Source organism: Bubalus bubalis, chromosome 19 (assembly GCF_019923935.1).
Source record: "Bubalus bubalis isolate 160015118507 breed Murrah chromosome 19, NDDB_SH_1, whole genome shotgun sequence".
Taxonomy (NCBI): Eukaryota; Metazoa; Chordata; class Mammalia; order Artiodactyla; family Bovidae; genus Bubalus; species Bubalus bubalis.
In genome coordinates, this window is record NC_059175.1 from 7,497,742 (window position 1) to 7,520,875 (window position 23,134).

The 23,134-nt window shown below is 42.0% G+C and overlaps 1 protein-coding gene across 11 annotated transcripts in view; it reads right to left on the bottom strand.

The window, feature by feature from the left end:
* Window positions 1-23,134, bottom strand: part of ARHGEF28 (Rho guanine nucleotide exchange factor 28) — a 350,788-nt gene that overhangs the window by 28,260 nt on the left and 299,394 nt on the right. For 10 of the 11 annotated variants that reach the window (XM_044932457.2, XM_044932463.2, XM_025270861.3 and 7 more), the window contains 6 exons: window positions 18,842-18,973; window positions 15,814-15,914; window positions 12,928-12,966; window positions 12,782-12,829; window positions 7,761-8,246; window positions 6,203-6,503 (listed from right to left, as the gene is read on the bottom strand). In XM_044932457.2, coding sequence (XP_044788392.2) covers window positions 6,203-6,503; window positions 7,761-8,246; window positions 12,782-12,829; window positions 12,928-12,966; window positions 15,814-15,914; window positions 18,842-18,973 — 1,107 coding nt within the window. The other variant, XM_044932464.2, reaches the window with a different exon arrangement.

Below are 23,134 nucleotides of genomic sequence, written 5' to 3' on the forward strand. Positions count from 1 at the left end.
TGCAGCGGGATGGCCCTGGCCCAGATGGCTCACGCAGCCAACCTGCCCCCAGAGAACTATGCAATCAGGAAGCTGGCAGCCAGCACCCGCAGCTCACCAGGCTCTACAAGCAAATGGCATGTTTCCCATTCCTGGTACAAAATCCGCAGAAGGTGAAAGTCAATCACCTCCACCCATCAGTGAGGAAGATTAAAATTAAGCCTTTGAGCCCAGCTGTTTATACTCTTGTCATGACACGGATGACCGAGAGCAAGCAGTATTATGGTTTCCCTTAAAATGTTAACCAAAGTGATAGCCAAGATTCTAGAAAAAAAAGATAAAGAGTTGATCAATAATTTCCCAGTTTTGACCTCTACGAACTCTCATAGATATAATAATTTCATGCCATATGAATATTCTCAACCCTTCAGATTTGGTTTTATTTAAGCAATTCAAAATAAAGGCATCTGATTCTCTCCCAATCATAGAGAGAGTTCAAAATTCCCAAAGCTATTTAATTAAGGTCTAGGTTTGGAAAAATATCCTAATGAATCTATAGACATCTTTTGCCCTAATTTCTGTGTTGAAGGAAATGGCAACCCACTCCAGTATTCTTGCCTGGAGAATCCCATGGGCAGAGGAGTCTGGTGGGCTACAGTCCATGGGGTTGCAAAGAGTGAGACAGGACTGAGCAACACTTTCACCTTCACTGTGTTGACAGAGGTTTGATAGCAGATACCTATATCTATAAAGAATATAGATATTTATCACAATTTTATTATTTTGCATTTGTAAAAATTTCTCTCTTTTTTTTTTTTTAAGTTCACACTGTAGTTGGAGAAGGCAATGGCACCCCACTCCAGTACTCCTGGCTGGAAAATCCCATGGACAGAGGAGCCTGGTAGGCTGCAGTCCATGGGGTCGCTAAGAGTCGGACACGACTGCGAGACTTCACTTTCACTTTTCACTTTCATGTATTGGAGAAGGAAATGGCAACCCACTCCAGTGTTCTTGCCTGGAGAATCACAGGGACGGGTGGGCTGCCGTCTCTAGGGTCGCACAGAGTTGGACACGACTGAAGCGACTTAGCAGCAGCAGCAGTAGTTAAATTACAATTCAACTTTGGTATTTTTTTTTAATTAAAGCTTCATGGCACCTAAAAATAGCAAAGAGAAAATAATAATTTATCCTGTGTTAAAGGCAGAATTGTATCCCCCTCCACAAATTCAGATATTGAAGTCCTAACCCCCAATGCCTCAAAATGCATTTGAAGATAGAGCCTTCAAAGAAGTAAATGAGTCAGGTCACTAACGTATGCCCTGATCCAACATGGCTGATGTCCTTTAAGATGAAATTTGAACACAGATTTGTACAGAGGGAAGACTATGTGAAGGCAGGGAGAAGACAACCCTCTATAAGCCAAGAGAGGCCTTGGAAAAACAAATCCTGCCAACACCTTGATCTTGGACTTCCAGCCTCCAGAGGTACAAGCAAAGAAACTTCTCTTTGAGCTACCCAATCTGTGGTACTTTATTCTGTCAGCTGCTGCTGCTGCTGCTAAGTCGCTTCAGTCGTGTCCGACTCTGTGAGACCCCAGAGATGGCAGCCCACCAGGCTCCCCCATCCCTGGGATTCTCCAGGCAAGAACACTGGAGTGGGTTGCCATTTCCTTCTCCAATGCATGAAAGTGAAAAGTGAAAGTGAAGTCTCTCAGTCGTGTCCGACTCTTAGCGACCCCATGGACTGCAGCCCACCAGGCTCCTCCGTCCATGGGATTTTCCAGGCAAGAGTACTGGAGTGGGGTGCCATCGCCTTCTCCACTATTCTGTCAGCTCTAGCGAACTAATACATCCACCTTTTCAAATACCTCTTTGTCATTGAAGTTTATACTATCCAGTGCCAGGTTCAGGCTTATGGGAAATTGCCTGTAGGTCTTTGGCAAAAGCTTCTTTTCACACAGAATACACAAATAAGGTACCCATTTCTGAATTACAGAATATCTTTAAAATGTTAGAAATTATCACCTACTCGCTTCTTAAAGACTATTAAATACTAACTAGAGCATAGCTTTTATTTGGAAATTTTCTATTATATTTCCATATGTCAAAAAAAAAGAGTCACTGAAAGCTTAACACAGCTGTGTTTAAAAAAAAATATGGCAACACTGCCAAGACGAAATATTCTGAATACAATGCTTTGAATCTGAAAATATTTTGATGGGCACTAAATTCTAACATGTAGTAAAGGGAAACACTCTTCTGGAATTCAAACTTAATAAAGTTATTCTTTTTCCAAAGTCAACTATGTGACTAATGCCTGAAATCTGGTTCTCAATTTCAGTTTTATCATATACATTATGGAAAAATTATGATTTTCTGAAAAGGAATTTTTCGGTAACCTGCAAATATTGAGGTACAGATAAAAATATAACTGAAAGGGGAGACTAAGAATATTTCAGATTAATTATCATACCATATTTTCTCTGTTGATTAATGGAAAAGGCAAATATAAACTCTGGGCTTTCCAGGTGGCTCAGTGGTAAAGAATCTGCCTGCCAATGCAGGTGCTGCAGGAGACGTGGGTTTGATCCCTGGGTCAGGAAGAGCCCCTGGAGGAGGAAATGGCAACCCACTCCAGTATTCTTGCTTGGGAAATCTCATGGAGAGAGGAGCCTGCTGGCTACAGTCCACTGGTTGCAAAGAGTGGGAACAACTTAGTGACTAAACAACAAATATAAACTAATAGAGACGCTGAGTAAATAGTTTGGGAATTCTAAAACTGGAAAAAAACGGCACAGAAAGAAGGTGGGTTTTGCTGATTTTTGCCTTTAAGAAGAGTAATACGGTTGAGCATTTCATGGGGCCATTTATATAGCAATTGTCCTATAGGGACTACACTGCTTAAAGAAATTCAAATTTTCTGGAGTCTTGCCTAGTGTCCCTCAGAAGAGTGTAGATTACTTTCATAAACCAAGCATCTCTTCGACTATAAATAAAATCAAATACCAATTTGAATTTAATGTTAAAACATCATGAATTTTGTTCATGAGACAACTTCCAAAACTGGAACGTAACGCTCTTTATAAACGATTACCTTAAAAAGTGTTTACAAGTAACACAGGGCTATTGTTAGGAACACTGGAGACACAAACGATCCTTAAGAAAATGTGTCTGATAGGGAACAATGTGAGGCTAAAGGGTATTCATGAAATCTGAAAATCCTCAGAACTCATGCAAGCATTGACCACCACAATCCAAATGATTTACAAATATTTTCCAAATGGTAATATTAAAAAAAAAGAAGGAAGGAACGAAAGCAATGACAACCACAAAGAACTAGGCCTTCAGTGTTAATATCCTGCCAAGACATTACAACAGGATTTATTCTAGTTCTACTCCAACTTCTTTTAAAAGGAGAATTTAAAACAGCACTCCAGAAATTAGCAACATACAACGTAACAGCTCAGCGCATGGGCTCTAGAACCAGTCTTCCCAGTGCATCTCCGGCTCTGCTATTTACCAGCTACTGGCCTTGGACAGATCACTGAGCCTCTCTTGCCTCCATTTCCCCCTCAAATGGAGACAATAACAGAGTCATCTCAGGGGGTGGTTGCTAGTACTAAGTGGATTTCTCCACACAAAACCCTAGCACAGTGCTTCAGATTGGGTTAAGTGACCTGTAACTGTCAGCGGTGGTAGTAATGATGGAGACACTGAAAAACAGTGACAACCAGAACACAAAGAGCACAGCAAAACGTCTGATGAGGTCGGCTTGAGCAACCAAAATGAAAATTCCAACCTGGGCGACGGCTAAACGCGTTCAGGAGTTGTATTTACACCCAATGTTCTTCCACTACGTTTACTGCTCCCCAAATTCACGAATAAACGTTTCCACTGACCTCAGCTGCTCTCAGGCACCCAACACGAGACCAGACAAAAGAGCAAATGATTCTTTAGGGAGTTGCCTGAAAATAGCCCACTGATGACATCAAACCACAGTTAAATGCACGTTTAACACAAACACCAGCCAAGAACAGGAGAGGCAAATTCTGTCAGTGAGAGCAGTGGCCCCTGATGGCCGCTCGCCCCACGATAGAGCCGCAAATGTGAAAGCTGGGACGCCGACACAGCACTGTCCTGGATCCCAGCACGTGGACCAGCCCCTCTCCACCAGCACAGCCTGGACTGATTTCTTCCAGCTTCCCCCCGCCCCGCTTCCCCCTTCCTGCCCCCTCCAAAGGCATGCAAGGAAAGCCCAGAAAAAGTCCAGTGAAGACCACCATCAGCGGCTTATTTTGAGCTACTTTCGATTCTGAGAACCGTGAAAGCTCTGGAATGGCTCGAACAATTTTATCTGGCCCTGACAACCCTCTTAAGAGTATCTATCCAATTTTCATTCCACTTGCCTATCACCTCCTCCTAATCTCTGTCTTTATTCTCTCTCCTCCAGAAACTGCTTATCATGCTTAAGTAAACCAACATAAATAGAGTTTTTTTGACTAGTTGCAAAACTCCAATGCTTAACAGCCCACACTGCATTTCTGATCTAATCCTTCCTGCACACACCAGGATGCTCCCAAGAGAGGAAGGCCAGAGTTGATTTTGCTCTCTTCTATCAATGTCCTGACTGTCCTTGGCCTATACTGGACACACTATCTGAAGCAGAAGCACATTTTCTCAGCATTTTCCTTGGCTATATTTAATTCCTTACATGTGGAGACACTGGGTTTTGTATAGAATCACTGTTTATTTCCTTAGTACATGTTCTATCTCCTGCAAGCAGGCAGCCAAATGTTTAAAAGCTTTCTACTTTAAAGCACAACTCAACAGAAAAAGATGGGAGATACAGAAAAAGTAGGAATACATATTTCAAACAAAAGCAGAATGTGGTTTAACTCAAACTGAGTTTCTGAATTATCCCAAAGCTGGCATGCAAAACCACACCAACAACACAGAAAGCACTGCAGATAGCAACTTAATGAATGCACACAGCAAAGCAATATGCTCAGGAGAAGGCATCCTGCAGCATGGTCTCTACAACATTAGAGCCGCAAGATAGTATATTCGAGGGGTTACATTTTCTACATTCAGCCCCTGTTTTAGATCTCAATTCACTATTCCATTTTTTTTCCTTTTGTTTAAAGAATATTTGAAATGATAAAAAAACTACTTCATTCTCTTATATGTTGACAAGAAATGTTGCAGCAGTGACTGAATAATGTAAAGAATTATCCACTACGAAGAATTAACACAATTTGGGTTAGTAATAGACCTACTTTTAACAGTGTCAGAATTATTACTCCCTAATTCCAAGAAGCTGGACACATTCAAACCTTTTTGCTGCTGACAAATTATTCTCCAGACAAGCTGAGCACATCTATGAAGCATGGAAACTGATCTCTGTCCAATTCTGACGGTCCCTGTACCACTGCTTGTTCCACGTTTCTGAAACATTTTGCTGTTGGTGATTTATTTCCCATCCATGTGGCCAGCCATTTGTTTATTCTATTGCATGCCATCTGTTTTTCGGTAGAGAGGTTTCAAGTTCTTCTCATTCCCTACCTCATATCCCACGGAAAACAATTTATAATAGACATAGATTTAAATCATTTGGATTCACATGGAGCTGGTAACTCGAGCTGCCTTTCATTTATATGTGACAAATGTTTCAATGGGATTAGCAAATTGTGTTATTATGAAGTACTTAAGGAGACACAACACCTTTAAAAAAAAAAATGACAGATGATGTTAACGGTTTCATCTGGGGTGTTTAACAGTACAGAAGACTTTACTCAAGTTGAAGGAAACTGCCCCAAGAGACAATAAAGCCCTACCACAAACCCTGTCCATGTCTTTTATTTCTGAGAGTCAACAAGGATATGTATCAGGATGTGGTCAGGTCTACAGTGAAGAATAAATATCAAGTTGCTTCACTTTTCAGGGGAAAGTTATCATTTAACCCACAGATATGATAACCCTGTCTGCTTCTCACATTTCGGTGACATCCTCTAAGCCCTCCACCCATGCTCTAGCTTGTCTCGATTCTCACAAGCGATGGAAGCCAGACTTCCCCAAAGAAAAGTGTATGCCGCAAACTCACACTCAGCAGCACCAATGTATTCCCATTCTAGGGCCCACTTCGATCTGCTCTAGAGAAGAGCCAACCACTCAGAGAAACAGCTTCCTGTGGAAACTACACAGATGACATGTAAAGTATTAATTACCATTTTTACAAGAATCCTTGCTGCTTTGGTGGAGAGGGGGTATCTGATGACAGGCCCCAGCCGCGATCCACAGTTCATGGTTGATATCTGAGGGTTGAGAAACGTCCGTCTTGAGGTCTACTTGATTTTCAGTAGTCCTTACCAAATCAGAAGGAGATATGCCTGGGGGGTAAGCGGCATCCTGATGGATATCTGGTGGCGTCGGTTTGTTCAAAGGGTTAAGTGACATTTGCAGTAAAGCTTCATTGATGAAGAATGAATTTTCATGACATAAAGTCTCAGATTGATTAAGTGCCATTACCTGTGCAAGAAAAAACACAATAATTTCTTCAGCAATTTGCACCAGTTTTATAAAGTATTTGTTCCTAATAGAATTCAGCAATCAAGACTTTAATGAGTATGGTAGAGGATATTACCCTTGACTCCCTCCTCCCATCCTCTTTTAATAAGCCAGTACCAAAAACTTCAATTAACAAAACATAGCATATCTTAAAAGAAATACAAATCAAATGAAAAAACATGTGCAGTAGTGTTCACTATCATTAAAATGTTTCTACTTTAAGGGAATAGCATTCTCACTTTTGCTAAATAAAAGTCGAAAACATTCATGTATAGTAAGGTATTTGCAACAAATATAATTTAGCCAACTAGAAAGGAAAATAACACAGATCATTCTTATAAGCTGATCAACTTCTACAACTTTATATCCTATTATTAAAAAGTATCTATGTGCACACAGTACAGAAAAGTAAACTCCTGAGACAAATGAATTGTCAAGAGTGGCTCAAGAGGGTGCAAAATGAAACACGGAACTTTTTGAAAGGTTTTATTCTGACTAAACGTTAAACTATTCACGTTAATGGCCACTGGTGAAAAATGGATTTTGAATTTACTAGGTCCTTGTGGCTCAACTGGTAAAGAATCCACCTGCAATGCAGGAGACCTGGGTTCGATCCCTGGGTTGGGAAGATCCCCTGGAGAAGGGAAAGGCTACCCCCTCCAGTATTCTGGCCTGGAGAATTTCCAAGGATTACAGTCCATGGAGTCGCAAGGAGTCGGACACAACTGAGAGACTTTGACTTTAGGTCAAATTTACAAAAAAGAGAATAAGCTTGGAATAATAGGTAGTATACTTGTTAAATTCAGTACCTGTGCACGTTCCTAGCTAATGATCCACTGAAAGGTAAATCTCTACAGAACTCTGAAGGCCAGAGCACATCCATCTTCAGACGTGAAACACACTCATGCTCAGGGAGACTCCAGGACAAAACTTGCCTAACTGGGACAACGCAATTCTGTATTGCTTCCCTTGGTATCGAGGGCATCTATCATGAGTACCATGAACCCATGATCCAGAAGTACCCAGACTTTTCAAATGTGCATATGTCAAGATGCATGGGTATTGTCTCTGGAAGTTCCCAGCTCTTGCTCCCTACACATCGAGTAACTCTTGCGAGCTCTTACATGAGCAGCAAAAAGACAGATGTGCAAAGGCTCCAAAACCACCATGACTGAAGCCGTCTTACTCTCTGCTTCTGCGAGCACAGGAGCCCCGTACCTCCAGGGCTCCTGGAGAAAACGCGGCGGGAAGGCTGCTCTGCCGCCCGTGCTTCCAGTGGCGCAGCAGGCTCTGCTGGGCCCGCATCCTCTCCCGCTCCCTCTCCACCAGGCGCTGGCCCTCGCGCAGCCGCTCCAGGCTCTGCTGGTAGTCCTGGAGCTGCTGGTCCAGCTCGCCCCGGCTCCTGAGCAGCAGCTCCTCCTGCGCCTGGCACTCCCTCTCGCGCTCCTGCAGCCGGCTGGCCCGGGCCTCCTGCTCGCGCTGCTGCTGGTCACACCTGCGGAGCCAGCGGTGCTGGTCTTGCTGGAACTGGAGCTGCAGCTTGTGGGTGTCGGCCAGCTCCTCCCGCTGCTTCTCCAGGCTGCGGGACTTCTCCTGGTCCTGAAAGGGGCTGCCTCGGAACGCGGGGCCCGGGGCCAGGCTCTCCCGCTGTTGGAGAACCAGCCTGTGGATCTCAATGTGGCTATCCTGAATGGTCAAGGCGGCCTGTCAAAGCAGAGGGCAAGAAAGCAAAGGCGTCCGTATTGTGCGCACCGTGAGCTGGCAGCACCTCTACACATGAAAGTATGAACGAGTGATTCTCTCTGAACACTTCTCCCCTTGCTCTAAGTTACCTCCCGGGATTGGCCTTGGCACTTCAGACAGGCTTGTCTGCATTTCCTTACTGGTACAGTCTGAGATGTATACACAAAGAAATAAAGCCCAAAAGGAATATTCTCTCCCTCCTTTGGAAATGTGGTTTTTTGATGCTGTTGGATAATATTTAAGCAAGTGTTCTGAGTAAGAATTCAGTCCATAAATTCACAAGACTGCCTTTCTGTGCTATGCCACATTATCTTTCTGAGGTCTTGACAGTCAATAATTCAGGAGAACTTAAGAATCTATATAAATCTGGTAGTACCTTTTGAGTCTCCAACCAGAAATTACTTAAGCTATATGACATATGTGAAGATATAAAAGTCAACCATTTGGAAGCTTTGCTAAGTAATTTTTTTAATCATAGCAGTTAATATCATATTTAGGAGATATATAAATGGTAAAGCTAGTCTCATTACTATTGTTTCTTTGTATTATAGCAGGAAGGTCATGCACAAAACACTAAGCTGAAATTCATCTGTTCGATAGAATGGTAAAAGGAGGCTGGAATGATTACAGGGACATAGATACTCTAAAACTCAGAGGAAATTACCAACCAAATTAAAAAAAAAATTGTCTTTGAGTTATGGTATCTACCTATTAAAAGTTTGGCAGTATCACAGGAAATAACTGCCAACTTTTGGAAGGATTCCACAAAATAAAACAAAACAAAAAAATGTGAATGCCCTTGGAAGCTTTTATTTTCAAAAGTTCCCACTGAAAGCACAAAGAAACAGAGAAGGAACAAATTGAAAATAGCCACAGACTGGGTATGTGTGTGTCCTGTGACTTGTTATGAGAAATTATTACCCTCCAAGGGATAAATTCTCATTTTTCTTTCCTAAAAATTTAAAAAGCTATCCATGTAACAGGTGCTGAGAAGATGGGGAGTTGACCATTAGTTCTTTAAGTCAGCAGTTTCCTATACTCTTGCAGATTAAAGAATTAAAGTATACTTTAAATTAGTATTTGTTTTGGAACAAGACTCAAAAATGTATCCAGTGAGGTCTTTGGAAATGAAATGTTTCTAAATGTGAAAATCAATTAAAAATTGAAATTCACATGAGTATTTGATTAATGTCTTTCAGTGGTTATTATAAAGAAAACAGTGATACCACTGAAAATAGGTCCTAATAACTTAGGTCTTTAAACATGAAATAATAAGCCATTCAGGACTCTGCTGACCTGGCTAAAGCAAACTGTAGACTGTACATCACCAGCTAATTCTAACAACTCCTAAGGGCATCAGCAGAGTAAAACAAACCAACCAACAAATCCAATATTCTATATGCCAAAACTTCCATAGGCAATGGTAACTCTCAGGTAATGATTACAATTAGACTAATTAAACACTAACATGAAGTATTTTTCATCTACTGAACATTTGGGATAAAACAACTCTCTTCTGTAGCATAGGGGTGAAATCTGAAGATTGGATATTCATCTGCACATTTAAAGTTTATGTTTACATGTCAGACAGAGAACAGCACTTACTTTTCAAGCTTAGGAAAATTCCCAATTCACTCTCTCTTTTTTTAAATTATGCTGAACTATAGTTGGTTTACAATGTTGTATTCGTTTCTGCTGTACAGCAAAGTAATTTAGTTGTACACATATACTGTCTCTCTCAACTTTTCTCTGCTGAAGTGTGTCTTTTCCTTTCTGTCTTGCCTGTACCTCATCTCTAACTCTATTCTTCTAACATAGGGATCAAATTTCATTTTCATCTGATTAAAAAAGGCTATGTAAAAAACTTTAATCATGCAGAAGAGATTCAGCTTCAAAGGAGATGACTGTGCCATGAACAGAAGTCTTTCAGAGCACACACCCTTAAGCCAGCTCAGAAGCTTTGGTTAAGAGGACACACTATAGAGTTTGCTATTTGCTTCAACCTAATGTTGCAAAAACCAGGTCATTTAGGTCACCCAGCTTTTCCGAACCTTGAATCCACAGATTCAAGGGCTGCACTTAGACAGACAGAACCTCGTGAGTTGTTTCCACCTGGCAAGCCAGCTGGGACACTCGATGTTTTCCTCTCCCAAAGTTAATGAACTGCGCTCACGCTATGTTCCTTCTCAGTTAAAATGCAGAAGAAAGAAGGTTTGTTTTATATGAGAAATTAATCTCTAAAAGCATCTAGCTGAGACCAGCATATCTAATGTAAGACAGTAAAGGTATTCCCACTAAATCTTGAATAAGACAAGGGTGGCCACTATTATTTACTATTTAATATTACTATGGCCACTATTAAGACATTTCAGAATTTCTAACCAATGGAGTAAGTCAAGAAAATAAAATTAATTTAATTATTGAAGAGTAGCCATAATACCATTACTTTCAATTTTTTACTTTCTACTTTGAATACTCCAAAGAGTCAAAAAAAAAAAAAAAAAAAAACAAACAAAAAAAAAAACACCCTGCTAAAACAAAAATTCAATGAGTTGGCCTATTAAAAAATAATTCATTACTTGTATTTATACAAGCAACTGATATTGGGGAAACATAATAAAAAAAAGAATAGTCTGTTCACAATAGGAACAGAGACAAATATCCAGGAATAAACTTGGCAGAAAAAAAGTACCTACATCAAGACAATTACAGAGATTTCCAACAGAACATAAAATAACATATTCTCAGTCAAGAGAACCAATTATTGCCAAAGTGTCAATTTTCCCCAACTTAATTCATAAATATAGTAATATTTTAATTAAACTCTCTCAGTATAAGTTTAAGAAATTTGTCAGAGTGATTTAAAAGCTTTTATGAAAGAACATTCAGATATTTAAAACAGTGGTACTTATCTTAATAATCTTAATAGATAAGATAATGGTACTAGATCAAGAATAGGCAGATGATCAATAGAACATCAAAGACGTCTTGATACAGCCCAAGTATTGACTCAATAACAAAACAGCAATGTAGCATGACTATCTTTTCTGATGAAAACTTAGTATCAGACTTTATTTTCTTTTAATAGTCAACAGATTTAAGATATGAAATCTGAATGACAATAAACCAGTGGGGGGGGGAGTTTAATTTCAGTAGTAACCAACAAATGCAAATTAAGGTCATGAGCTACCTTGACTTATTTTCAAATTGAGGAGAAGTAGAGAGGGGTGCTAATTATTTTGACAATGTCTTTCAAAAACCTCAAAAACTGATTTCAGTAATTCATCCTAAGGACACACTCAGATATGTTCAACGAGGTCAGTGCACAAAGACGTGCACTATAGTATTATTAACAGAAAAGTATAAACTGTGTGTATGTGTGTTAGTCACTCAGTGGTATCTGACTCTGTGACCCCTTGAACTGTAGCTTGCCAGGCTCCTCTGTCCATGGGATTCTTTAGGCAAGAATACTAGAGTGGGTTGCCATTCCCTTCTCCAGGGGATCTTCCTGGCCCAGGGATCAAACATAGATCTCCTGCATCGCAGGCAGATTCTTTGCCATCTGAGCCACCAGGGAAGCCATAAACTATGAGAAATGGATTAATTCCATAGACCTGAATATTATACAACCATTAACAATTGTGCTATAGAGACAACTGATGACAGAGAGAGGTACAGGCTCCAAGGGTACACATAAAATGATTTTTAAAAACCGGAGGGATACATACCCCCAGACAACAGTAATTCTCTCCACAGAATCACAAGTCATTTTATTTACATGTATCAAGATCTTTCTATAAATTTGTCTATAAACATTGCTTTCACATCATTTAAAAATATTTTTTAACTCACAAATTAAGCAATTGGATGTATTCTACCTTTCTTATGCAGGACTCAGGGGATCATCCAGCCCCAGAGCCCTCATTTTTAGGATGCCTGTCTTTCCTGGACAGACAGGGAGCCATCTGATGGTAGACTCTGTGGACCACTTGCCCTTTTGTGCTCAGTCTTCATCGCAGTGCCTGGCCTGGGGAGGGTACTCAATAAATGTTAGGTGGATGAACCAAGAAAACAGTGGAAGAGCATGTGAATTATTGACTGCCTCAAAGGCCTAAGGCCACATGTGGAAGTGAAAAGAGTTTAGGTGTGAATTTAAGTTTTCACCAGAAAATGTGAAGTCATACTACACTCACTTAAGAGTTTCATTGCAAACTTCCAGCCAGATCATATTCATCAATATTTTTTAAAGATATGAACTGTTTTATGGTTTCAGAGAAGAATGGTATATAAACTACAGTAATGGCGATGCCTCGTGATTACAAAACCAGGTGAAGCTCAAACCATCAGCAGAGTTACACTTGGGGTAGAGGTGGAGGGTTGGTGTTCTTTTAAGATCATTCATTACCTCTCAAATGTTCTAAATTTTAAAGTCTGGGACTCATCAAATAGAGTGAATTGCATGAGGGAAAACATTCACAGGGTCAGAGCATAGTTACCTGAAGGCTATATAAGAGACGAGTTAAATTCTGTATCGCTTGTATAATCTGAAAAATAAGATTGTGAGTGTCAAATTTTTGAAAAAGCATTCATTATGCACAAACAAAGAAAGGAGGATGACATATTTAAGGTATGCAGAGCTCACCTCTGACTGCAAAGAACCTGGGAAACTTCTATATTCCACCTAAAATACATAAAAACATAAAGAAAATGAACACTCACTCCACTCTTAAAAGGCTGCACTGCATTGTTCCACAGTCTATGACCTCAGGGAAATCACTGCTCTCGCTCTAAAACTCTTCCATAGTGACTGTTTCCTCCCAGAAAGCCAAGTCTATAGAATTCAACCACCACCAGATGAGAGAGAGCCCCCCCTGGGCAGCCTTGGTATCTAAGCTGCATGGCCACTTCCTTCCAGATGCACTCAGCCCTCCCTTAAGACGCCCAGGGAAGATGCTTGGGGAGCACTGCAGGCTCAAACCTATGCACACCGTGTTGTAAATGGTGCTCTGTGCACCCAGGCTAGTCTCTCAGGCCAGGCTTGTATCCTGGAGGCCAGGCTTGGAAACTACACGTCATCAATGCCCAGTCTCTAACTCACTTCGAGATTTGGGAAGTCATAACTGCCGCTGGCTGGGAGGAGAAACCAGACCCAGAGGCAGCGCAAAGGACAGCGCTCAGCCGGCCGGCATCCTCCCGCTGAGCGCGCCCGGGGCCCAGGCATGGGCACCTAGGAGAAGCCCTGGCAGCAGAGGCTGTGAACAAGGTCACAGGAGACCATGTGCTCCTTGGGGGGTGGGGGGTGGGGGGTGGATCTCTACCTGACTCCCTGCGTCTCCACTGCACACACTGAGAGCACATGTGCATAGTGAGGGCTTCCAGTTTTCAGACTGCAACATCTGTCTATTTGTTCACTGTCTCTTTTCTCTCGTTAGGATGCAAGCCAAGGAGTAGCAAGATTTCATCTGTGTATTCAGTGCTGTGTCTGCAAACCTAAGAGGGCTGCTTGGCATGTAATGGACACGCACATGCCATACTATAGATAAAGAGTGAGCAGCCACTGTGTCCTCCACACATCACACTGCGGGGATCCTCAGAGTTGCTGCCTCCCAAGGGCCTGCAGTCGCCTGCACACCGCCTGTGGTCTTGTCTGAGCACCTTTAAATCAAACCTCAAGGAACAGTTCTCAGGTAACCGGAAACTTGTTACATTAGTTCTTGTTCAATTAGTTCAGGCTGATGAGGCCACTGTGATGAGCTAGCCCGGCCTTTTCTCCCTACCCCCTCACTCCTCACCCCACACTGCCCATGAAAGCTTTCACTATCAAGCAGCATCTTGAACAGGGGAAGGACAAATGATGGGAAAGGAGATGCAGCTTATTCATTAGAGCTGTGCCCCACCCTCGGGAAGGTAATCCACTGCGTTTGTAAGAAGATTGTATGGCACATAATTTTTATACTCTATAAAAATTAGAAATACAGAAATGAGTTGGATTATGCCACATGAAGTCACCTATTCCCAAGATCCACTAAGCTTGATAGGAGACAGGAATTTTGAATTCTCATCTTTTTAATGGAGTTGGCCCGCCACCTTGTGGGCAATGTGCATAGCTGCATTAGGTGCTTTACACATGGGATATTTTGACATTTGGGTTACAAATGTGAAATTTTGAAAACATTTTTCAGAAATGCTTCTTTTAAAACCTTACCATATTAAGAAAGATAATTACAAAACAGCCATCATATACTTCTTTAAAGTGTGATTTCAAATGATTCTGCTCTATAGGTCAATTCATTTCTCAAAATGCCTTATTAATGGCAAAATTTTCCAGGTAGGTTCATCCAAAGAGGAACCTGGACACCTCATCTCTTACCTGGGACTGAATCATGGAAGGGGAGGACTTTAGGGGTGGAAGCCACCTCAGCTTTCCATTCAAAACTAATCAGGCCTTCCCCTACTTCCCTCCTCTAATAACAAAAAAGCAGCTGGAAACTAGACTTGAAAGTGAAGTTTGCCCTGAAAAGAGTGGAAGAGCAGGAATGTTTTAAGATGAAAACACTTAGAGAGCTTACAGTCAGAACAAGTGGAGTGAAATCTAATGACTATATTCATTTTGGCCTATGAAGTTTGAAAAAACACTAAATGACAGCCATCTTTTCTATGGCTTTTAAAATATCTTTGATTTCTCAGTCATATGTAATAAACACAAAAATATCTATGAAATACAAAATGTTACATAATTTACATAAAGATCTGACAGATGTCATTTTCCCACATTAACACACTGTGGTATCTGTAATGTACCTAATTCAATTTTAGATAAAGTAACTCTTGGGCCCAGATAACCCTGGGAAGGCCCACCAGCCACCTCCCAGAATCATGTTCTTGTTCCCCATCTCTCTCCGACATCTCAGTTTCATTTGATGTTAATAGGAAATTTCATTTTAAAAGACTGTGTTGTAACCTATGTGTATAGTACGTACAAAGGAAAGGTGATACCACAAAGCAAAAACTGATTAGGGTAACTACAAGACTATCAGAAAGGCAGGTGACGATAAGAGTGGTGAGAGGAAAACAATCAGAAAGGAGAGGAAGGTAAAAGGAAGTGAAGAAGCCAGGACGTTTCAAAGTCAAAATTATTTCTGCCACTTTGGCATCACCTGGTTGCATAAGGGCCTGCAAGCCCAGGACCACCTCTCAGCCAAGAGGTACTAAATGTCGTGGGTGAAAAGCTGGAGGTTTGCAGGGCGGAAAGTGAGACCAGAAGCAAGAGCGCAGACACACAAATAAACATTTGAGTTTTCAATCTTTTTAATAACTTCATTTGTTTCTTGGTTTATACCTACACAATATCAGAAAAGCAAGAACATTTTAAGAAAAAAGGTAGAAAGTTTAAGTACGAATACTGAAATGGAGAACAATGCAGGAAAACACTTGCAGACTATTCACTGCCGAGGACAGACCAGGAGCTGAGGTTGTTTTATTACACAAAGTAACCGGTGCCATTTACTAACGAGTCAGTTCACAATACCTTCTCCCCCGCATCAGAAAGCGCCAGGTGGGCTCCCACACCCTGGGTCCCGGCATCCACATGCCGACAGCCTCTTCCTCCTGTCCCTTCTGTGACTAGTGCTGGAAGCACATCGTTGAGACAGAAACAAAAAGGACATCATCAAACACCAGCCAGCGGACGGGGTCCTTGGTACACAGCTGACACATATTCCAAGGTAAGAAACATCGCAACGTCACATGTATCGAACATTCTTCTACGAGGTGCTAAAACAGAGCAGAGTAAAGTGCAGAGTCCCTGCCCCCAGGGAGCTTACACACTAGCAGGTGCCAATCTGACCCATGGCATCCAGCGTTTTTACTTTTCTTTCTTTCTGGCAGAGAGATGTCTGTGTGATGTCTGTGGTACCAAGACGGTAGGATTCTATCTCACATTCACTTAATGGGGAAAGAGACCTGGGGAGGGTCAAATAAAAACAGGCACAGCAGAAGAAAAGCGAGGGCTGGCAGACCAGCTCTAAGGAGACAGGTCTGGGAAGCCTCCTTCAGGGCCGATACAAGAGCAGCAGGTCATAAACAAGGGAGGGAGGCGTCCAACAGGAGGAATGAAATGTCTTTCTAAGCAGGTGAAGATGGCGAAAACTGCATGAGCTCAGAGTCATGAAACTGAGAAGCTGTCCTTACCTCCAAATAACTTACTAGTAATATTTTCAATACTTTCCAAGTGTGTTTTTTCCCTTACAATTCTTGCTTATGCTCTAAATTCACAAACACTGTAATTACTATATACTTAATGTATGAAAACACAGAAATATTTTTAGCCCAGAAATATGTTTAAGTACCAAAGAGATTTCACTCCATCCATTAAATCTCCAGTGGTGGGATTTTATTTATTTATTTATCCACCCATGTGAATTTAGTTAAAATTTATACCATGTTCATCTTGCACAGATTAAAACTAGACTTTCCAGAGCCGTTTCCCACATAGAATTTCACTGGAACTCTGCCCAATCAAGACCTCATGAAATAAATATTCATTTGTGACACTATTTATAATTTTTTTCCTTGGTACTATCTTAGAACTTTATTTCTGATGAAGGAAATACTTTTTTATTTAAATTAATTAAAAAATACTTAGATCTCTGGAAAATGAGAGCCCTCTATGATTCCAAAGGCCTCTTTTATTATGAAAAAGCTTTTGTTTATGCAGAAACTGCTTCAAATTATATCAGCTGAAATTTAAGTTCATTTTGCCCAAGCTGGTCAATGCTTCCTCTATAGTGAAGGGACACTTTGTAGAGATTTTTCTGGCACTCAAAAATGGTTCAACTCTTGGATATTATTCCTAACTCTCAGAGAGATGCCCAAAGAATTGGCCATTCTCTCTCTTGTCCCCCTCATAGACATGAGGACCACCAGATAGGGAAAGAAGCTGACGGTGAGCCAGATGAAGGCAAGAAGAGTGGAACGGATCAGGTTCCTCTGCTCCTGTATTCTCTTTCAGAACAGACAAGAGGGTCTTCGTAATTTCACAGGAAGTAGATTTACCTGTCTACCTGATTAGGTATATTGAGAACTGAAAACAGAGGGTCTTTCTTGGCCTGTAATCTCAGACTGACATGGGCCTGACTTAGAAGGACCCAGTCCTTGAAGCCTGTCATAGGACTAACCCATCCAGTTACAGACTTTTTGTTTAGGAAAGTGTTTTTCACCCTCATCAACTCTATAAGGAGCATCAAAGTCCGGTAGCACTGTGTTCCAGTCCAGCCCCAGCACTGAACACCAACCTGTCCCTCCTCTACAGGAACCCTGACATCAGGCCGCTGGGGACAGGCTCTGGATGGTTCTAGTAGATGTCAGGGGAGATGACGGCCCGGTCTGATGGAGGTGGGTGCGCCCTGTGCTCGGAGCAGCTGCTGGAGCTGAGCGGAGCCTCTCCAGCTGTCCCTGGGCTGAGGCTGAGAGCAGCAGATCCCTACTCGTATTTTTAGCTAGAACTTCCTCAATGGCATACTGAGGTTCTTCTTTAAAAAGGAAATCACCCGGGGCAGTACAACTCCCCTGACGAATCTGGGCTGTGTTGAAATGAAAAACATATGTGCACATTCTGAAAATAGAAACCCAGGATTAGATAAAGTAGAACCCAAGAGGGGAAAGTAATTATTGGTGCTAGTTTTAAAAAATGTATAAAATTTTAAAACTGGACTGCTTCCATTCATCTCTTAATTAACCAAGGGATGCTGTTAAAGAAATTCTAAGGCAATTTAATCCGCCAATCTCTAGCTACTAAAAGACATCTTATCTTGAGCATAGAAGACCTGGTGGAAGTAAGGTTTTTAGTCACCAGGATATAATGAAAACCACGTGCTTCTATCTCAAAACCCTCTAGAGAATGAAATATTTAGCTTACAACTACACATATGATTAAGTTTTGAGAAATTACTGAAATCAACTTACTACATTCTATTTTTCTGTATTTAAAGTCTTCCAAAAAACTGTTTAATAAATGAATCCCGACCTCAAAGTGTATAGCAACATTGATCAAGAATCTTTTGGTGCTTCTACATTTATGTGGGTGTGTGTGTACGTGTGTCTTGCATGTGTGCATGCACGCATTAGATTCTAGTTTTCTGAGTTTGGTTTTCTCAGTTGACCATATGAGATGAAGGTAAAGGACTTACTTTTTAATGAACTGCAGGGACCCTTTTCCAAAAAAAAAAAACCCAAAACTGCAAAAGCTCTTGCAAGACTGCATTCAGTTAAGTCACAGCCAACACAAGGCAGGGCAGGGTGTGGGGAAGGTCACTGCCTGCCTGAGTCGCCTACGCTGGGCAGCACCGCCTACAGCCACTCTCTAAGTCCTGGTCCTGGGAACACCAGTGTCGTTACTTTAGGTCAAGCAGGCCTGCGTATTTATTCTCAGATTGTTTCCTAAAGAACACACTCAGAACCCTCCAAATCAGGGCACAGTTGCTGCCTTCATCTTATGTGCCCCCGCTACGCTCCAGGTCTGTGCCCAGGCTCACCGCGAAGGCCGCATGCTCACTTACAAGCAGTAGACGATCCTGGTGCGTCCTGAGAACGGAGCACGTCCGGCATAGCAGGTTCTCCGCAACCTTCCTCGGGGGACTGGAACGCATCGCTCGTCTGGGAAGCCTCCACTGCCACTTGCAGACTCGCAGCTGAGGAGGAGGAAAACAAAAGCCAATTTAAAAGACACACACACACATTTTTTATTTAGTTCAGGGGTTAGCAAGCTGTATTTTACCTGTGTCTGTTTTTATACGTCCCAGGAGCTAAAAATGACTTTTACCTCTTTTACAGTTGTATTAAAATACACATCCATGCACAAAGAAGAGTGTGTTCCCAAAAAACTGTACATGGCCTGCAGAGCCTAAAATATTTACTATCTGGCCCTTTACAGAAAAAGTTTACCCACCTGAAATTTAGACCAATACTTTCAGTATCATTTTATGATATAGGATTAATTCAATTTTTTTAAAAAAACTCGCAGTATAAAAATAATTCAAATGCAACTTTCAGTAAAATAGTATGCTTTAAAAAAACTTCCTGAAACTCAGTTAAATATAATATCAGGCATTAGGATTTTCAAACTAACTACTCAGAAATATTAGTTATTCTTCAAAAGAGAATTTCCCCAAACATGCCTTAAATAAAATACAGGTTCCCAATTCTTACACCTCGACCTACTGGATCAGATTATCCAGAGAAGAAAACAGAGGAGTTGAATTTTAAAGAGCACCAAAGGCTCCTCTTGAGATCTGGTAAGACTGGGAAACACCACACCGAGAAAGGCAGGTTTTTAATGACAAGGAAAAGTCTGCAATTAGCATGGAGAATAGTATAATTCTGAGGATTCTACAAATATTTCTAAAACACTATCTGTCCAGTGATTCAATTTAGCAGCTAGTCATTGAGCACCTACTCTGGGGGCCACTGGGCATCTGCTAACTAATAAGGTGAGTTTGCAGAGGAGGAAAGAGACATATAGAACTAAGTCTGCTGCAGGGCAATGCACATCAGCGCCAAGTTCTGCCAGCCAGGTGTCAGAGCACCACAGAACGCCCAGCAGCACAGGCTAAAACTGCGAGCACGTAACTTATGTGATAAAGACATCATCAAGGATAATGAGAGGGCCCCTGGCTCATGTCAATCCAGCCTTTGGGCTTTATTTCTAAAACCTCTCTCGTCTCTACCCTCTTCTCTCTACTTGCATTGCCAACAGTCCTGGTCTAGACCAAGGCCCCAGCCTCTCTCACTGTAACCGCTTCTTAACAGTCTCCAGGCAAACTATTCCCCTTCTGATCTTGTTTTCCGTTCATCAACCCTCATTCTTTTCAAGACATAAATAAGATCATGCTACACCCATGATTAAAAGCTTCCAACAACTAACTTTCCATTGGTTTTGGAATAAAATCTCTCTCTCCCTCTCTCTTTAACCACAGTCTACAAATATCTGGTCCCTACCCACCCATAGCAGAGTCTCCTCTGCCTCCTGCCACCTGGCCTTCCTTCTTTCACTGAACATGCCAAGCTCATTGCCGATGCAGGGGCTACAAACTCACATTCTCTCAGCCCAGGAATTGTCTTCCCCAAGGTCTCCAGACAGTTGGCTTCTCATCGGTCAATTCTCACCTCAAAACATAACCTCAGAGCGTCTTCCCTGACCTCTCTACATTAAAGCCTTCCCCTCATCCAATCCCATTATCTTACTGGCTTCCTGAAATTACCTTGTTTCTTTGTGTTTTGTTCACTAGAGATTTTTATGAAAGCATTACTCTTTCCTTAGTTGGCACCAACAATAGTCCACATGGTTCAGTCCAGTTCAGCTGCTCAGTCGAGTCTGACTCTCTGCAATCCCATAGATGCAGCACGCCAGACCTCCCTGTCCATCACCAACTCCCGGAGCTTGTTCAAACTCATGTCCATCGAGTCGGTGATGCCATCCAACCATCTCATCCTCTATCTTCCCTTCTCCTCCTGCCTTCACTCTTTCCCAGCATCAGGGTCTTTTCAAATGAGGCAGCTCTTTGCATCAGGGGGCCAAAGTATTGGACTTTCAGCTTCAGCATCAGTCCTTCCAGCGAATATTCAAGACTGATTTCCTTTAGGACTGACTGGTTTGATCTCCCTGCAGTCCGAGGGACTCTCAAGAGTCTTCTCCAACACCACAATTCAAAAGCATCAATTCTTCGGTGCTCAGCTCTCTTTATAGTCCAACCCTAACACCCATACATGACTACTGGAAAAACCATAGCTTTGACTAGACAGACTTTTGTTGGCAAAGTAATGTCTCTGCTTTTTAATATGCTGTCTAGGTTGGTCATAACTTTTCTTCCAAGGAGCAAGTGTCTTTTAATTTCACGGCTCCAGTCACCATCTGCAGTGATTTTGGAGCCAAAAAAAAAAAATACTCTGTCACTGTTTCCATTGTTTCCCCATCTATTTGCCATGAAGTGATGGGACCAGATGCCATGATCTTAGTGTTCTGAATGTTGAGTTTTAAGCCAGCTTTTTTCACTCTCCTCTTTCACTTTCACCAAGAGGCTCTTTAGCTCCTCTTCACTTTCTGCCATAAGGGTGGTGTCATCTGCATATCTGAGGTTATTGATATTTCTCCCGGCAATCTTGATTCCAGCTTGTGCTTCATCCAGCCTGGCATATCACATGATGTATTCTGCATATGTTACATAAGCAGGGTGACAATATACAGCCTCGATGTACTCCTTTCCCAATTGGGAACCAGTCTATTGTTCCATGTCCAGTTCTAACTGTTGCTTCTTACCCTGCATACAGATTTCTTAGGAGCCAGGTAAGGTGGTCTGGTATGCACATGGTAGGTAGATGCTTAATGCATATCTGATGAATAAATGAGTGAGAGATTCTCCATCAGTGGACTCAGCCATGAAATTAAAAGATGCTTACTCCTTGGAAGAAAAGTTATGACCAACCTAGACAGCATATTGAAAAGCAGAGACATTACTTTGCCAACAAAGGTCCATCTAGTCAAGGCTATGTTTTTTCCAGTGGTCATGTATGGACGTGAGAGTTGGACTGTGAAGAAAGCTGAGCGCCAAAGAATTGATGCTTTTGAACTGTGATGTTGGAGAAGACTCTTGAGAGTCCCTTGGACTGCAAGGAGATCCAGCCAGTCCATTCTAAAGGAGATCAGCCCTGGGTGTTCTTTGGAAGGAATGATGCTAAAGCTGAAACTCCAGTACTTTGGCCACCTCATGCAAAGAGTTGACTCATTGGAAAAGACTCTGATGTTAGGAGGGATTGGGGGCAGGAGGAAAAGGGGATGACAGAGGATGAGATGGCTGGATGGCATCACCAACTCGATGGACGTGAGTTTGAGTGAACTCCGGGAGATAGTGATGGACAGGGAGGCCTGGCATGCTGGGATTCATGGGGCCGCAAAGAGTCGGACACAACTGAGCGACTGAACTGAACTGAACTGAACTGATGCCCTCCTCAGGCTTTCCAGGTAGCTCAGCTGGTAAAGAATCCGTCTGCAATGCAGGAGATCCTGGTTTGATTCCTGGGTCGGGAAGTTCCCCTGGAGAATGGATAGGCTACCCACTGCAATATTCTTGGGCTTTCCTGGTGGTTCAGACACTACAGAATCCACCTGCAATGCAGGTCACCTGGGTTCAATCCCTGGGTTGGGAAGATATCCTGGAAAAGGGCATGGCAAGCCACTCCAGTATTCCTTTTTTTTCCCCACTCCAGTATTCTTGCCTAGAGAATCCCCATAGACAAAGGAGCCTGGTGGGCTACAGTTCATGGGGTTGCAAAGAGTCAGAGATGACCGAGAAACTGAGCACACATGCCCTCCTTAAAAGCTCAGTCTCCTCAACTGTGAAACAGATGCAACAGATTCCATGACTTCTAAATCCTCTTCCAGAGGTAGTGTGCTGAGATTTCTAAGACAGAACTTAACAAATGTTTTCTGCAAACAACTAGAGAGTAAATATTTCAGGCTTTGTGGGCCTACTGCAACTATTCAGTTGCCTGTTGCAACTATTCATCTTTGCCATTGTAGCCAGAGAGCAGCCATAGACAAGAGGAAACACACAGGTGTGCCTGTGATCCAACAGAACTATCACTATAAAAACACGTGGTGGGAGGTGGGACGCATTTAGTCCACGGTCTGTAATTTATCAAGCCGTGTGCTGAATGACCGCATCCCCTGCCACTCTCAGGTGGTGGCTTTTTTTTATCTCCCAAGCCCTCCATCCCTATTGTCACTTCCAGTCTATTAGCCCTCAGATCAGATCAGATCAGTCGCTCAGTTGTGTCCGACTCTTTGCAACCCCATG